The sequence below is a fragment of the Crinia signifera genome, chromosome 3, assembly GCF_055691185.1.
Source record: "Crinia signifera chromosome 3, ASM5569118v1, whole genome shotgun sequence".
NCBI lineage: Eukaryota > Metazoa > Chordata > Amphibia > Anura > Myobatrachidae > Crinia > Crinia signifera.
Window position 1 is genome coordinate 106,525,772 of NC_139219.1, and position 19,036 is coordinate 106,544,807.

Sequence of the window (19,036 nt, forward strand, 5' to 3'; positions counted from 1 at the left end):
CCCCTGAGGACCGACTTTGAGAACATGCGAGTTAAATCCACAAGGAGCAATTCAATTATATAAAACAAGCAACTGCAATGCTTGTATTTTATTTAATTTTTTTTCTGTAACTTTATGGCAGATCTTTTTCTCTCCATCACAACATATCTGGGCGACAAGGGTCTCGTACAGTCTCGATACCAAGTACCCACTTTCAGTCAAGTGGAGAATATCTGTGGTAAATAGGGAGTAAAATTTTTGTTCACCATAAATAACAACTGATGATCATGGGGGTTACAAAGTCATCATGAGAATATGTCCCATTGCATTCCATCGCATCGCGTGGTGCCTAAAGTACCCTCTTCCAGCACCCAATGTTGTATGTCATCTGTGAGTTCAAAACACTGGAGAGCCCTCTGATTCTGCCACCGCCGCTAACAACCGCTGCCCTCTAGCACTCCTTCACAGCACCAAGCTACTCAGACGGACACCGCTAGCATTCCCTCTGGACCCCTCGGTACTTGTGTAGTTTCACGGCGCCAGTATGGCGCCATGCGTCTGAGTCCCCTTGCGGGGCTCGCTTCACTCGCCCACGCTGCGGACTCGGTGGCTCGCTACGCTCGCCACGCTATTTAAAAACTACTCCATGCCAGCATGGATAGTGGGGGTATGAACTATCCATGTTGGCATGGAGTTAAGTGACTTTTTTTTAACAGTTTGTGGCGACTGCGAGTGTAGAACCCGGAAGTAGCACGGCGCCATGCTGGCGCCGTGAAACTACACAAGTACCGCCCCCTCTCCTCCACAAATCTGACCCTGCCAATAGCACTCCCTCCGTCCCCCATTCGCGGATTGCATTTGAGCTATTGCATGTGGTTAAAAACTGCAGTTCTACTCGTAATCCTTCATCTCTACCCTAGACAACCCACCCCTGGTAGTACGTCTACATCTCCTTTATTTTCCTACATCTCAGCTGTGTTGTGTACAGAGAATTGTGCTGCTAATTGTCACGGGTGTGTTTTAGTTTTTCAGTTACTGTAATGTTTAGTTCTGTGTACCCTGTATTGGCATAATGTTTGTCATATGTACAGCGCTGCAAACCACTTGTTGCACCTTATAAATACTCTTAAAATAATAATAATTGGTTACTCACTTTGTAAATAATTATCTTTTTGCTTTTTCAATTGCTAATCAATAACTGTGCTATGCAGTAAGGCTTTGGTGCATCCGCAGTGGCAAAAATTGGTGTCTACATCTCGAGAACTGTATGTTAATCAAGGGTTATGTTGTAACGTTATTACCTCAAGGCATTGTTAAATGCTCTTTCAGCATTGTGAGATTTAAGAAAGTGCCACAAGATTTTCATACTGTCCCCATTTTGGCTGAAAATGTAGCAGCATATTTAGTATAAGCAGAATGGTAAAGTACCTGCCCTTAAACACATTTACAGTGCTTTTATCACATTAGTTATTAAGCATTCTTTAACCTAGCATTGCTCAGACAGTATAGAATTTTTTGATCTTTGTTGTTCGTTAACTGTAAAAACACTGTTTTCTGCAGCTCTTTATGAAACATAAACCACACCTTTGCAGTGTTACTATTAAAAGTCAGAAGATGCTATGTGTACAGTATGTATTAATGTAATAAATTGTGTATTTAATTAATATACAGTAATGCCATTATGGACATATGATCAGCATCTGAATATTTTTTTCCCTTATAATGTGTGCTTATGGAAGTACCATTTGTTGTTTTAATTAGTTCTTTACTCTGATTGGATTATCTTGAACAGAAGTCTTTTTTCTGCAAAAGTAGAAAAAATAATTATACTATTATTTTTTTTATTTTATTTATTAAAGCATAAGCATTGAAAATAGAGGCATACAGAGTACACACATGAATTGAGCATTTCAAATATTACCCTAAATAACAGTACAATTAAATAGAGCTTGTGTATTGCATCCCGTCATCACTGTATACCAATCTATACTATTTTTCATTAAGTTATTTATATGGCACACACGTAATCCGCAGCGCTTAACAGAGAACGTTTGAACAATCACTTCTGTCTTTGAATCAGTGGAGCTTACAATCTATATTCCCTACCACATGTACATGCACACACATTCATTCTGGGGCTAATTTTTTTTGGGAGCCAATTAACCTGCCAGTATATTTTTAGATTGTGGGAGGAAACAGAAGTACCCCGAGTAAACCCACGTAAGCCCAAGGAGAATATACAAACTCTGCACAATTAGGGCCATAGTGGGAATCAAACCCATAGGCCCTAGAGCAGGGCTGGGCAACACCGGCCCTCCAGATGTTGATGAACTACACATCCCAGCATGCCTTGCATCAGTTTCAGCATGGCCACATAGCAAAACTAATGCAAAGCATCCTGGGATGTGTAGTTAACTAACATCTGGAGGGCTGGTGTTGCCCAGCCCTAGAGCATGGGTCTTCAAACTGTGGCCCTCCAGATGTTGTGAAACTACATGTTCCAACATGCATTGCCACATTTTTTCCCATAAGAGCAGGCCAAAACTGTCAAGGCATGCTGGGACATGTAGTTCCACAACTACAAATGGGTGGCACTCCTTGGGTTTTTCATAAAAGTTCATGGCCCTGATCATAAAAATGGAAATATTTTGTGACCAGCTTCCACCAAGCAAAAACCCAGGTTGATGCGCATTCATGTGCAAAAAAAGGGTTTTTGAAGGTAGTGGATAAGGGGCGGTCAGAACTGCATCTAGCAACATAAACTTTAACTGTGCCTTCAAAACTCATCTTTTCATTCAAGCCATCCTCCCATAGTTTATCTGCCACATTTTCCAACTAGGCTTCACTTTTCTATGTCTGCCCACATCTTATCTTGAATGTAAGCTCTTGTAAGCAGTACCCACTCTTTTGTGTGTCTATGTAATCTGCAGGTTGTAATTATGTGAACATATGAATTTTTGTGTAGCAGGTTTTTCTTTGTGTGTGTGTTCTGTCACCTTTGTATGGTGCTACAGAACCTTTGTAGTGCTTTATAAATAAAAGGTGACAAGCTCCAGGGAAAACAGCTGTCTTGAGTCTATACATTCATTTTCTGCTCAGTATTTTAAGGTCCTGTTTAACAATCCTAAATTGCACTCTTTCTGGTGTTATATTTATAATATTGTTGCCATGCTGATTGATTTCTATATTGCCTTAAATAGGTGAGTGACTTTACCTGGAGTCACGATGGCACTCAAGCTTTGATATCTTACCGAGATGGATTTGTACTTGTGGGTTCAGTAAGTGGTCAACGACACTGGTCATCTGAGATAAACCTGGAGAGTCAAATCACTTGTGGTATCTGGACCCCAGATGATCAACAGGTATTGGATTGTTCACGTGTTATTTAAATGATTTGTAAAAAATGGTTAATTTAATTGTTATAAAAAGTGTTGTGCAGTGCTGCTCAGAAATGTGTGTAAAAAACTGTATGTTATTCACACACTTATACTTATGTTATTTATTGCTAAATGTTGATATACAGTACTTTAAATTCAGGGTTTATAACTTGGGGGATGCAGTTTAAATCCCGGCGTTCAGAATCCCGTCGCCGGAATCCCGACCGCCGAAATCCCGACAGTTTCTCTCTCCGTGGGTGTCCACGACACCCCTGGAGGGAGAATAAATTAGCGTGCCGAGCGCAGCGAGGCACCGGGCCCGCTGCGTGGCGAGCGCAGCGAGCCCGCAAGGGGGGGCGTTCCACGTCCCCCCCTTGTCGGGATTTCGGCGGTCGGGATTCCGGCGTCGGGATTTTGAACGCCGGGATCCCGACCGCCGGGATTTCATACTGAATCCTGACTTGGGTATTGGTTGAAAAAAGCAGACTCTTTGTATCTTCATATTTTTATATATGTTTATTTTAATAGCTGTAATAAACTATTTTTATAATAATATTGTTGTTTTAATGATTTAGTCTATCCATAGGCTTTGAACACAGCATTGAATCATTAAGCCTCAGCAGATGCACAAAGTGTAGTGAATAAAAAAGCCCCAGTAAATGTTCTATTTCTGGAACCAGCCATATGCTGGAAACCGGTATCTGAAGAACAGTTATTAACCTAAATTTGCTCCCTGACGTTAATTGTTAGAACGTCATTAAATCCTGCCAGTCATCAGCTGTCTAAATTATCTTTATATATACTCATTTAGCTTAATTTCCTTAAGGAGAAAAGTAAAGCGTATTTATGTATTCAAACCATAAAAAGTATGATTATTTGTTTTTGCATGATGAAGACGTGTCTCTGTGCATTTATGATTCATATATTATCCTTAAATACACTGGTGCAGATGCAGAGTTATTAGTAGATAATATTATGTGTGTAGTCACACTGTACATGCTCAGATACAGAACATACACAAGTATGGGCAATGTAGAGTCTCAATAAAAAAAAACCGCTACTTGTGTAGTTTCACGGCGGCACTTCCCAGCGGATTGCACGCAAATCTAATGCAATTCGCATGCGATATTTGCATACGATTTGCATACTATTCGACATGCAATGTTATTTAGCACATCCCCACTATCCACGTCACCCCGAAGCCTGGCGAGCGCAGCAGTACGTGTCCTCCTAACCTGTTCATACCCCCACTATCCACGTCGGCGTGGAGTTAATTTTATAAAGTGTGGCGAGCCCGAAGCTCGGCGAGCGCACGCATAAAATGAGCCCAAAGCGTGGTGAGCGGATGCGGAATACATGTCCAGTAATCCGTGTCCCCTTGCAGGGCTCGCTGCACTCGCCACGCTTCGGGATAATTTTCTGTATCCCCTCGCAGGGCAGGCTGCGCTCACCACACTTCGGCTTGGTGGTTCGCTGCGCTCGCCACACTTTATAAAGTCAACACCAAGCCGACCTGGATAGTGGGGGTATGAACAGGCTGCGAGGACACGTACCGCTGCGCTCGCCACACTTAGGGGTGACATGGATAGTGGGAGTGTGCTAAATAGCATTGCGTATTGAATCGTATGCATATTGCATGTGATATTTGCATACGATTTGCATGCGATTTTCAATGCGATCCGATCCGCAGGGAAGTGCCACTATGAAACTACACAAGTACCAAAAAAGCATAGCTGGGCTGTTCTGCATCTTTTCCATGAAGGGAAAAACCAGTAATGGTATGTCAGAGCACTTGCCGGCTATGCAAAGTTGGATATTATACAGAAATATAGAGGTTTCTTTTGCAGCAAGTATAGACTGTTACAAGAGCGCACTAATGAGCAGCAAGCCAAGCGTAGGATTTCGGACACATGCTCAGAAATATGCCTAAGGATGCACGTAAGCCTTATTTCCACGCATATAATGTAAGAGCACATACAGTATGCCCAATTTCTGTTCAGGGTCTGTTCATTATTGTGCATCACAATCATACAATCAACCTAATTTATGAACTACTAAATACACACAGCAAAATCATACTTGTCTGGAGGCCCACCTTGCACCCATTAAGTGCCATGTGGTACATTTTGAACCTTAACTTTGTGCTTTTGTTTAAAGTAAGCTTATATCCCTTTCCAATTTCAATAGAGCTAGTCTAATAATATTTGCATTGCTCTACATGGGAGAGTGTAAAACATCTGTGTAAATGGTCATTGAGGTCACCATAGTGTAGCCAGAATCCCAGTTCTGGTGTGACTAGAAAGAGGCCATGCATGAATGAGAACTGAAGCTAGTCGGAATTTTTACAAGAGGGCCTTCCGCTTTTATTTAGCTTACTCCATATCTACCGTAACACTTCAATCATCCCAGCCACAGGCTAGATTTTGTGATGGTCAGCATCCTATGTTGTGGATTAGGTACTAAATTCACAGTTTCAACCTAGTGTGGTTAATCCAGGATCTGCTGTGTAATCATGGGATCATAGAAAGATCTCACTATAGGATCCCATCTTTTTCATATCAATCCTGTGGGATTAGTACAGACCTAAATAATATGTACATGACATAAATAATTTCCAATTGGTGGGTAAATGTGATATGCTAACAGATATCTGGAAAGGCACGCTGTAAAACACTGTCACATAAAAGTTTCGCTAATCCATTTATGTAGGAATGTTGCTACTGATATCATAAAGTATAAGCAGGGTGTGCTTAAAAAGCAGTCATGCCAGGCTCCTTTAGTTATAAAAAAGTGTTTTTATGATATATTCAAGAACATACTGAAAATTACAAAAGTCCTGAGAAGTTGCACATGCCTTTACTGCTGCTGATGTTCTACTTTAGGTACCAATTACCAATGACTTTCAGTGCGAAATGCCCATATTTTTATGCACGATTGTAGAGAGGGATATCAGTCCTGACCTGTATGCTGCCGTTTTATTTGGTAGGTCTTGTTTGGCACTGCGGATGGTCAGGTTATCGTTATGGACTGCCATGGCAGGATGTTGGCGCATGTTCTCTTACATGAGATGGATGGGATTGTGAGCATGTCCTGGAATTATCCCAGCTTCCTGGTAGAAGATAGCAGTGAGAGCGACACAGACTCTGATGACTATTCTCCACCACAAGGTAATAACTGTAACTAGACAAACATTTTAAGTATTGCTTTGTATTTTTATTTAGACAGAAACTTGTGTGGTATATCACTATTAGGCGTGCTACATTACAATTTTCATTTAGTCTTGTTTACCCATCAAAAATTTCTTAAAATGGAATGTTAATTTCTTTCTTTCCTTATCTGTGCTGTATGTGTGTATAATGACTATTCACATTATGTGTAGTCAGTACCAGGAGTCCAATGACAAAACAGAATGTCATACAAAGCATCCACAGCAAGGCCATGTACATTGTGATCTCTTCCTTATTACAGACACCTGCCTAGCTAATAAGCTATATAATTCAACCTTTCTCTTTTCTTTTTAATAACTGATTTTATAGCACTGATAAGTCTTTGGGTGGGATGTACTAAATGTGGTTTAAAAATCTTGTTTTCAGGATTTTTACTACATTGCTATATGTACTAAGCCCGGAAATGCGTAAAGTAATGCCAGCGGAAGCCTATGGGATTCTTTCCCCATTGTGCTGCCTAAGGTATATGACCAAATCCCTCCCAGCACCCATCAGGGCAGCCATATTACGCTGTTATGAGGAGAGATATGTTAGTACATATGTGATTAGTATGAGTTGTGGATGTAACGCAAGTTATTAGTACATTCCACGCTTTACAAGGTTCCAATTAATCTTCAAGTACTTTTTTATTTCATTTATCTGGTACTGGATACGAGAGTATTATTCATTGAACCCTTATCATTTTGCCAATGCAACACAACTAATCTAAAAGTGCTAATATTCTTCACAATCCCTCTGATTCCCTGGGCTAGCTTTTCAGCAAGGGTCCCTTATTGGCAGTGCCATTAGGGAGAAATGGCTCTTAACGCTCTTCCACTTCATGCTCTTTGCAATATGCAGAATTACTGTCTGCCCTTACTGTAATTAGAAAGATCACATTGGATGTTCAATGGGGTGCAGACTTTCATCTTGTAACATCTAAACGCCATTTATGTCTGCTCCAGGCTGTACTGATAAGGAAGTGCATGAGAAATACATTTTTATTGTACTGTATTGCAAATTGATTATGGATCATAGGTCCACAGTGTCCAGGTCAACATGCACAAAGATGACATTGACAAAATAAAGATTACACAAATGGAAATATTGCAGGGCTGAATTATGTTACTGCTATTTGGTGCCTTGACAAAGACCTGTAATAGGTAGAAACATGTTGGCAGCCAGATAAATTGGTGGTGCTCATCCTGTGAAGACACCGCATGTAGTGAACTGTGGAATGGAGAGCAGAGACTTTTAAACAGCGCACCAGTTTGCTTTATACTGTATCGTCGGTGGTGCTTTACTACAGCTGTAAGCAGACCCACCAGCTTGAGAACCCAGGGAGTCAGGTGTTGTGGAGGCTAAAGGAAAGATCACATTGGCCCAAACACCCGCATAGTCCAAGTGTGCAGGATATCTTGAGATCCCCAGAGTAACGGCGGTTGTTGTGCCAGGAGGTACCAGAGATGATACAAGGAGACACTATCCCATAGCGATGTACGGGTGAGATCGCATAATTATTGCTCTGCTTTTAATGAGCCAGAGACCATTCAAGGAGTTATAGACCGCATATATATCCAAAGGGAGTCCTGGGAATAACATCCTCGTAGGTGATATCAATTTCTCGTATGAACCCTGAAGATCCCCTCTAAACAAAGTTCCTGCATTTTGACTTTTTAGACTGTTTTTTTCCTTTGGATTTTTTGTCCTTTTTATATTGTTTAAAGAAAAAGAAAAAGTTCCTGTTTTTGGATCTTTAACCCCTTCCCGCCCTGAGACGTACCATCACTGCAGCGAGGTAGTTCACGCAACTTGCCGTACCGGTACGTCCCCGCCGTGTCATGTCGCCTTGTCAAGTGACAAGGTGGCTGCTGTCATCGACAGCAGCCGATCACTGCAATGCCCCGGCGGACCAATCAGAGTGGTCCCGCCCCGCCGATCGCTGTGATTGGTTAGTCAGGACTGACTGACCAATCACAGCCTTTCAATTGAAACAGGAAGTTTTGCTTCTCCTCCCGGGCTCTAACCGTCTCACTCGTGTTAGAGCCTTGGAAGGAGAAGCAGAGAGAGCTGTGTCAGAGCTGTTTTAATGTTTAAAAAACTAAAATTGCGCCGATCACCACATTACCCCTGCCTATACACATTTGATCACCCTCCCTGTGGTCATCTGTGCTGGGATCACCCTCCCTGTGGTCATCTGTGCTGTGATCATCCTCCTTGTGGTCATCTGTGCTGTGATCACCCTCCCTGTGGTCATCTGTGCTGTGATCACCCTCCCTGTGATCACCCTCCCTGTGGTCATCTGTGCTGTGATCACCCTCCCTGTGGTCATCTGTGCTGTGATCACCCTCCCTGTGGTCATCTGTGCTGTGATCACCCTCCCTGTGGTCATCTGTGCTGGGATCATCCTCCCTGTGGTCATCTGTGCTGTGATCATCCTCCTTGTGGTCATCTGTGCTGTGATCACCCTCCCTGTGGTCATCTGTGCTGTGATCACCGTCCCTGTGGTCATCTGTGCTGTGATCACCCTCCCTGTGGTCACCACCTAATTTTGTGTGTTGTGATCCGTATAATTTTTCTGTACGTTATCCGTACACTATAATTTTTCTGTAGGTGATCCGTACACTATATTTCTGTGCGTGATCCGCATACTATATTTCTGTACCTTATCCGTACACCATAATTTTTCTGTGCATTTGCACACCATAATTTTTCAGTGCATTTGCACACTATAATTTTTCAGTGCATTTGCACACCATAATTTTTCAGTGCATTTGCACACCATAATTTTTCAGTGCATTTGCACACTATAATTTTTCAGTGCATTCGCACACCATAATTTTTCTTTACGTGGCTTAATTTTTCTGGAAAATTGTCAGTGCTACAAAACCCCACACGTGTTGAAGCACCTCATAAATACATACACCAATAAAACTATGGCCCACCGAACATATACTGCCGAGGAGGCATACGAGTTTCTGGCCTCTGAAACTGAGTCTGCTAGCGAGGATGAGACAAGTTTCCGTTTGTCATCCTCTTCATCATCTAGTGACTCTGATGAACCCCCAAGGAGGCAACGCAGGACTCCCACTGCAGTAGTCGAGTCCTCTGACCCCACATGGACAACCACTGAAAACTACGTACCCCAGGTCCCTGAGTTCACAGGGAATCCAGGAATACAATTCAATTCAGCAGGGTTCAGAGAGCTGGACTTTTAAAATTTTTTTTTTACTGATGATTTAGTTAATCTAATGGTCACCCAGACTAATGTTTATGCCCAACAATTTATTGAGCAAAACCCCACCTCTAATTATGCCCAGCCCCGCAAGTGGACCCCTGTACATAAAAATTAAATGGTTATATTTTGGGGCCTTGTACTGTGCATGGGGCTAGTGAAGAAGCCCACGATTAGGTCCTACTGGAACACAGACATCTTATACAATACACCAATGTTCCGTGTGGCTATGTCAAGGACCCGCTTCGAAGCGATCCTTAGGTTTCTCCATTATAGGGATAATGCACAGTGCCCATCCCGGGATGACCCCAATTATGACCGGTTATATAAACTTAGACCCCTAATAGACCATTTTAGTACCAAGTTTGCCCAGGCATACATCCCCGAGAAGCACATTTCAATAGATGAGTCCCTGGTACATTTCAAAGGGAGGCTCCAATTCCGCCAGTACCTGCCAAGTAAGAGGGCAAGGTATGGCGTGAAGATGTACAAGCTGTGTGAGAGTACATCAGGGTACACACACAAATTTAGGATATATGAAGGTAGAGACACAAAAATAGACCCCCCACAATGCCCCCCCTTACTCTGAATTAGTGGGAAGATAGTGTGGGATTTGGTGCACCCACTGCAGGACCAGGGATACCACCTGTACCTGGATAATTTCTATACCAGCGTCCCACTATTCAAAAGCCTCGCTTCCAGAAGTACTGTGGCATGCGGCACTGCACGTAAAAATAATAGAAGCCTCCCTAGGTCCCTGCTTGGGCAAACACTTAGAAGGGGCGAGAGCAGGGCATTATGCAGCGACAATGTACTGTGTGTCAAGTATAGGGACAAGAGAGATGTCCTTATCTTGACAACAGTGCATGGCCATAGCAGCACCCCTGTCCCAGTGCGGGGCACAAGTACCGAAACCCCAAAACCCAACTGCATTGTGGATTATAATAGGTACATGGGGGGGTCGACCTGTCAGATCAAGTGCTGAAGCCTTACAGTGCCATGAGAAAAACAAGGTTCTGGTATAAAAAATTAGCTATACACATAGTACAAATGGCACTGTACAACGCATTTGTACTACATCGATTTGCAGGCCAAAGGGGGACATTCCTGGAGTACCAAGAGGCAGTAATAAAGGCCCTTATTTTTGGCAACCAGGAACAGGGTGGCCCTAGTACTTTTGGAAGCGAGGCCTCGCGAATTGTACCAGGGCAACATTTTCCGAGTGAAGTCCCCCACACTGGAAAGAAAGGAAGGTCCCAGAAACGATGTAGATTATGCTACAAAAAGGGCATAAGAAAGGACACAACTTACCAATGTGAAACCTGCCCCACACAACCCGGCTTGTGTATCAAAGATTGTTTTAAGATATATCACACTTCCCTTGAATTTTAATGTTTTAACATTTATTTAGATGTACTCCACACAGCTTGTACAAAGAGCCGCATGCCATTACCTTCCCTTCTGAGTCTTGCCATGTGTCCAAACAGAAATTTACAAACACATATATGCTATTGCCATACTCAGGAGAAAAAGCACCCCATAATATGTTACACAATTTCTCCTATTAACCCTTGTGAAAATGGCACATTTTGATCTAAAGCTAAATATTAATGGAAAAAATTAGTTTTTTTTATTTTCACAGCCCATAACAATTTGACAAAACACCAGTGGGGTCAAAATGCTCACTACGGCCGTAAGTGAGTTCCATGAGGGGGGCTAGTAACAAAAAGGTATTACTTGCTTGGGATTTCCACTGCACAGGTACAATATGGGCTCTGCAAATGCAAGATGGCGCCCGAAAACCATTCCAGCAAACTCTGTGATAAAATGGCACTCCTTCCCTTCTGAAGCCTGCTGTCTGCCCAAATAGCGTTTTACAACCATATATGGGGTATTGCCATACTCAGGAGAAATTGTGTAACAAATTTTGGGGTGCTTTTTCTACTATTGCCCTTTGTGGAAGTATAAAATTATGGGGTGAATCTACAAATTAATGGAAAAAATGACATTTTTCATTTTCACGTATCGATGCCTAACAATTTGACAAAACACCAGTGGGGTCAAAGTACTCACTATACCCATAGATGAGTTCCTTGAGGGGTGTAGTTTACAAAATGGTATCACTTGTTGGGGTTTTTGACTGCTCTGATACAACAGGGGTTCTGCAAATGCAACAAGGCGCATGAAAACCATTCCAGCAAAATCTGCGCCAAAAACGCCAAATGGCGCACCTTCCCTTCTGAAGCCCAAATAGCGTTTTACAACCATATATGGGGTATTTCTAAAATCTGCAGAATCAGAGGATTCTATTTTATATTTTGTCTCCTGGTTAACATATGTTATGTTACAGAATATAACTGATTAAACTTGAAATTCTGCCAAAAAAAATAAATTTTAAAATGTCACCTCCATGTTGCTTTAATTCCTGTGCAAAACCTAAAGGGTTACCAAACTTCTAAAATGCTGTTTTGAATACTTTGTGGGGTGCAGCTTTTTAAATGAGGTGATTTATGGGGGTGTCTAACATACAGGCCCCTCAAAGCCACATCCATAGTGAACTGGTCCCTAAAATTTTGACATTTTGAAATTTTCTTGAAAATTTGAAAAATTGCTTCTATGTTTATAAGCCTCCTACCGTCCTAAAAATGTAAAAGGAAGTTTAAAAAATGATGCCAAAATAAAGTAGACATATGGTAAATTCTAGTTATTAACTATTTTGTATGGTATGACTATCTATCTTACAAGCAGAAACCTTTATCTTTTGAAAATGGCAAATTTTTTCACATTTTTGCAAAATTTTGGTATTTTTTACAAATAAACCCAGACTGTATGAACCAAAATTTACCACTAACTTGAAATACAATGTGTCACGAAAAAACAATCTCAAAATCAGTTGGATAAGTAAAAGCATTAGAAAGTTATTCCCACATAAATTGACACATGTCTGATTTGAAAAATAGGGCTGCGTCCTTTGGGCCCAAATAGGCCGCGTCCTTAAGGGGTTAAAGGAGACGTTTTGGTTAATTTGTGGATATATGAGACAATTGATACATCCAATAAAAGGATATACCACCCTGTTATCACTGTTACATGAGTTGTGATGTATATAATTACGACACTGTATGCAGATGTTGGGGTTAACTAAATGTATTAACTTAAATGATACTGGGGTATCAAGTAATGGGATGGGGGTGTAGGTTCCTGGGGCTGGTCCTCTTGTCCTGAAGGAGGGCCACCACCGTGTCGCTCTTAAGGGACCTAAGAGAGGAGAAAGGGAATCCTTTAGGGAACCCTTTATCATAGGATCCTCACCTGGTCCTATGTTCCTCCTGATGATTTGATAGTGGCCTTTTATGGGGCAGGTGATCAGTCTCGTTGAAATTGTAGACAAAGTTAGCATGAGGGCACCGAGCCAGGGAGCAAGTTATCATGGTTCTTAAACTTATTTCAAACCGTATCGATAAGAGTTCCCCATATGTCTTACATCACTTCACAAAATAATGCCCTATGGTAAGACAGTTTAGGGGGTACATTTTGCTACGGGGAGTATTCAGGGTAGCTGAAAAAAACAGACCTTACTATTCAATTGCAGCCCTTTTTGGACAGTATTTAGATATGCTTCTCTGCTACATCCATGAAACATGGCGCAGTTTCAGCGAGTAATTCACGACCCACATGTTTTTCGACCATAACGGATTTAGGGTGAATAGGTCATATTTACAGTGAAAAGTGACAATATTTCACCTGTTAAAAAATAAAACACGTAAATGATTACCCCCCTTAAAGCTTTTAAAAATTAAAAGCGGGGATGTTGCCAATTGCAACCAGAGTTTATCTATTGCATTTTATAAAAGTGTCAGAATCTGGTTGCTATGGGCAACATCACCTCTTTTCATTTTAGAAGATTTAGTAAATGTACCCCTAGGCGTCCCAAAGTTTGTCTTATATTTAGAGACCAGACATTCCTATAGCTAATACAAATACAAGAGTGTGCGGAAACACTGAAATTACATGAGATTTGCACTTTGATATGGCTGGCTTGGCCTTAATCCTCTTTGCATCATCCGGTTTCCCTCACCTTAGATATTTTTGCTTTTATGAACGATTGATACCATATTATGGCACAATAATTCCCCTTATTTAACAATCCTGACTTGTACCATGGTTGTAGTCCGGATAGATGTTATACACTCTAAGAGTGTAGGAATAAAACTTGTGAATTCCATTATCCTAGACTTGACATAACCCACATTTACAGACATTCAAATTTATTTTATTTATTTGTTGTCAAATTTAACATTTCCACTCAATTGTAAAACCACAGGTGACTCCTAGACTACGAATTTTTGGCAATTTTTACAGTGCAATGCAAATTATGACAAGTTCATGGTAACTAAAGACAGTTCCATTAGGGGACAGGCCACTGATGTAATTATTAGGGTGGCAGAGATATATTCTAAGAAAAGCACATGATTGTGGGAGCTTACATTCTAATATATATGAATAACCTAAAGAGACTCTTCTAACAACTTTACTAAAGTTATTTTAATTATTTAATTCATTAAATTGTCCAGCTTATGTATTTGTGTCAACCTAAATAAAACACAAAATGAAGTATAATTAATGCATGTCAATTGCAGAAATTTTTAACTTGAATATGTATTTGGATGGTTTGTGTTCATATGAGTTTATTTCAAAGACTTCTTGACTGACGAGGCTCATGTTCCCAGTTTACAATTTATAGTCCTCATTGTTTGAGATTACAGGTTCTCAAAGTCGGAAAACATGAACTCTGTCGGGTCCTGAGGACCGATTTTGAGAATCGCTGTTCAAAGACTATAAAGACTATAAAAAAACTTAGCAGGGGGTTCGGGCGGTGTGCCGGCAGACAGGTTGCTGCTGCAGTTGTATCTCTCCCACTCAGCACACTGCACTGAGCAGTACCCGCTCCCCCCCCCTTCCTTAAGTGGATCCTTAACTCCTTTAGAGGTGTGTTTTCTTGGGGAAGGACAAATCTCTACTAGGGCAGGTTTGTCATGCCCCAGAAATACCACAGAAGGGGGCAGCCACAGCCAGCTTCGGCTGTTTGCGACAGCTTGGAGAGGTTCAGGGCCTTTTGGGGTGTCTCGGGAGCGCTTGGTTGTTTGGGCGCTCAGCCGTTCATCTGTTCGGGCATTCCTGTGTTTGAACACACAATCCTCCCCGAGCAGATCTGCAACGGGGGGGGGGGGGGGAGATCAGTGACAGGGAGGATGGTGGTACGCCAGTGGTTCCCAGATCGAGGCACCTGCAGCACAGCTCAGCCTGAGAAATGTCCAGCCATACCACCAAAGGGGTTAAAGGCCTGTAAGGGTCCATTAAATGAAAAACATTTGCATAAGCATAAACTTTTGGCCATCCTTCGAACAGACCTTAAGACTAGTTGTAGATAAATAGACTCGAAGATCAGGCTCTTGCTTGCACACCAACTTATATTTTTTCTACTCTCTTCTGAATTTGATGTTCTACAGTTAGACACATTTTAACTTCTAGCTGATTTATTAATTATAATCCTTCAGATACAACAAATAGTTAAGTAATTGGTGAAGCAGCCATTCCCTCATTATAATAATTTATAGTGCTGTATATAATACAAAAAGTACCCATTTTATTATTGGGTTCTCCTTTTTGATGTCCACGTGCTTTATAGCTAACCCCAAAAAAGGAATGCAGGTGCTGGTGTGCAGATGCCCACAGTGTGATTAAGGTAACTGGCTGATACAGAAAAGGTTAAATACATTGTTTTTCTGTAAAGCATAAGTGACTTCTCCACATCTCAGAAGAAGAGCAGTCATGTTGTGAAGCTGACAAGACAAATAGACAGGAAAGAAGGGTTTTATTAAATGTGCCTATTCTGGCAGTGACAAAGATTGAATGTATCCTCACATCTGTGGCCTCCAGGTAAATTCGATTTAATGTGAAGATGGATCAAGCCAGATTATCTTTTCATGTCATTAAAACTTTCCCTTAAATAAAAAAAGTGGAAAGTGTGTTTGAGTAATTGACATTATTAATTGAAATGATTACTTGGAAAGTGAAAGTATATTGAAATTAATTAATTGTTGGAGGGATATAGATAAGCTTCACTAAACTAGAGCGTAAACAATGATTTCCCCATAATAAATGCCTGCCAACTGTCTGTCTTTCTGTATGGTCTTATTGGGCTGATTCGGGAGAGACTTTAGTGACCAGGGACAGTCACATGGCTTGCATTGATTTTAGCCGGAATAATATTGTGATGGTATGCTTAAATGGGCTGCAAGCTATTTGATTTTCCCCTACTTGTTTGTGTCTTGCACAGAGAATACTACCTACTGTACGAATGCTATGAGATGATGTATGAAAGCACAGAAATAAATCTATAGAATACAGAATACAATAGTTACATTTGCTTCTGAATTTAGTAATTGCATTTATTGCTGGCAAATATGGTAGATTGCCCTGCATTACTGATTAAGATTATGTGATTTTACTTGTTTATTATACATACAGTTAGATGCATATATATCTGGACACACACCATTTTTGTCATTTCAGCTGTTTACCAATTTAAAATTAATTATATAATGAATATTCTTTTAAAGTGCAGACTCAATTTAGAGTATTCAAATCCAAATTCGAGGAATGGTTTAGGAACTACAGTTATTTAATATGTAGCCCCGTCTTTTTCAAGGCACAGAAAGTAATTGGACAAACTTTTTATGGACAGTTCTGGGCGATTCCGTTGTTATTTCTTAGCTGGGGCTGCAAAAGTAAACCAAAATCCACCAGAGACATAGTAGGAACCTTAGCAGAAGCCAATCAACTGTTTGGAACATTCTGATAACAGAAATCTACTTTTGAACCTGGTAAAACAAAAAAATTGGTAAATGATTTTTTCTATTGTTGAGAAGAAAACACTACACAAAATCCAGTCAAGTAAAGAACACGCTCCAGGAGGTAATGACATTATTATCCAAGTCTACCATAAATAGATTTCATAAAAGCAAACACAGAGGGGTATATTCAATGTGGTGGGGGGGCGGTGGTGGTCATGGGGGGGAGGAGCAGCTGATGGCGAGTTATACAGCGAGCAGCATCATTAGTCCGCCGTCAGTATTCAACGCTCCCCCTCGCTCGCCATTTCCACCTCACCTGCTCCCTGAGGCAAGTTGTAAACGGCGGGTGCAGCTGTCAAAACATCAAGGCTCACCGCTATATGCAGCGAGTTCCCTGCATTTGCGGCGAACCTCACTGTTCCGGGGAGTCTTCACCACCCTCTGACAGTGAGGATTTCCCGAGAACAAAGAATACGGCCAGCGGCCGGTGAGAGGGCTGGATAGCAAGGATGGATTTTCCTCACTAAAAAAAGCCGTCCTCGCCATACAAACCCCCCTTGCCACCGCTTTCCAAGGGCATTGAATACCGCCCAGAGAGTTCACCACTAGGTATATGTGTAAGCCTCACAAATGGAAAGGCCAGATAGGACTTAACCAAACAGCATCTTTATAGGAAGCGTGTCTCTAGACTGCACAACCTAGCTGCTTGGAATTAATGATGCGCCCTTGCTGAGATTTATAATTATACTAGTGAAGTCTGTCAAAATGATGGCTTTGTCCCCATCTGCTCCTACCTCCAATCTCTGTCTTCACAGCTCCCTCTCTCCATATCCAGCAAGTTTGAAACAGATCATTATGCCATCACTTTCTGTTTAAGGCAGTGGTTCCCAAACTGTGTGCCTTGGCACCCTGGGGTGCCTTGGGTGACTTGCAGGGGTGCCCTGGTTTGGTGGTCCAGGACCAATTCAAGTATATTTTATGTCCATTATAATAGTCAAACTGTGGACAAACAGAAGGGAATCCAGTTCATTACCACATAACTGATCCTAAGGATGAGCTATAAACACAATTTATTTAACTTTTAATATTTGTTTCTGACTTTCTCAATGAGAAACCTTTAGCCTACGGGTGCCGCGAAAACATTTCTGATGCTTTGGGGTGCCGTGATTCAGAAACTTTTAAGAGCCCCTGGTTTAAGGCGTAATGTGGTCCGTCGAGTGCCTTTAGTGGTCATTGGCGGTAATTCACCTCAGAGGTGAGGAGTATTTAGCCTTTTATATAAATGCAAAAAAGGGGAGATGCAGGTGCACTATGCAATCATTACTACTTACATAATATATTACTTTTTATTATATTTAATTATTAGAAGTTGCCTGTATATATTTGGGAAAAGATATGGGTGTGCCCACCAACATGGTGGAGGCAGTGTCACGGTATAGGCATATATGGCTTCCTATAACACTGGGTCACTAGTGTTTGTTAATGACATGACAGAAGCAACCAGTTTGTATCACTGTCTCCAATTGTAAAGCGCAATGGAATATGCTGCACTATATAAAAATCTGTAAATAAATAAATATACTGTCTGCTTATAGTCAGTTGAATTTTGCGAAGTTAATTGGATTGTGCTTTACAGTATAAATGGACAATTTTAGGGACATTTCCAAGATCGAATGTGCACAAATTTAGATCATATGGGTATGAATCACCCATTCTTAATCGGTTGTACAAGTACGAATCAATAAACCATCGTCCAAACTCAGCAGGTCTTTCATAGGCACAAGGACAACTTGAAAATGTTACCATAATTCGTGTGAGTCAGATCCATGCAGTGCTTCTGTATGAGAAAATAAGAAAGGGTTAAAATTAATGGGGAAAAAAATAGCCCCATTTCTTAACCTCACCAGTGCACACTGGTACTCTCAACTGCCCTCAATGCAGCCCAGAGCATCTCCTAATACAGGGAAGCATTAACCCTTTATTGGTGCACAATGTTGCTGTAACTGCCCGTAAAAATGTTCAGTGTATGCCACCATTAATTCAGTATAAGTGCTGTGAGTTGCAGCAGTGTATAAAAAAAATTAAATAAAGAAAACTTGTGTTTGTTGTTCAGACATTGTGTTGTAAAATAATATTCATTATATGCCAGTATGCCTATAAGCGCAGTGAGTCGCAGCAGGAGAAACAAATGAGGGATTTTGGCATGCAAACCCCTGATAACTTCCTCATTTGCAATAACATAAAATACCACGCATGTGTGTGTGTTTGGAAAAGAAGCATTTTTTAATTCTGGTGACCAAATCAGATTGCCAGAAAAAAATCAATATATGTGTTAAACATCTGAAAAATCATAAAAAAAAGTTTTTTTTAATGCCAAATGTT

General features: G+C 41.1%; 1 protein-coding gene across 1 annotated transcript in view; it reads left to right on the forward strand.

Annotated features, from left to right (window-relative positions):
- Positions 1 to 19,036, forward strand: part of TULP4 (TUB like protein 4) — a 171,470-nt gene that overhangs the window by 89,868 nt on the left and 62,566 nt on the right. Inside the window, exons 4-5 of the mRNA XM_083176351.1 lie at positions 3,180 to 3,341; positions 6,343 to 6,523. Of these exons, the coding sequence (XP_083032477.1) occupies positions 3,180 to 3,341; positions 6,343 to 6,523 (343 nt within the window). The remainder of the gene's footprint in view (positions 1 to 3,179; positions 3,342 to 6,342; positions 6,524 to 19,036) is intronic.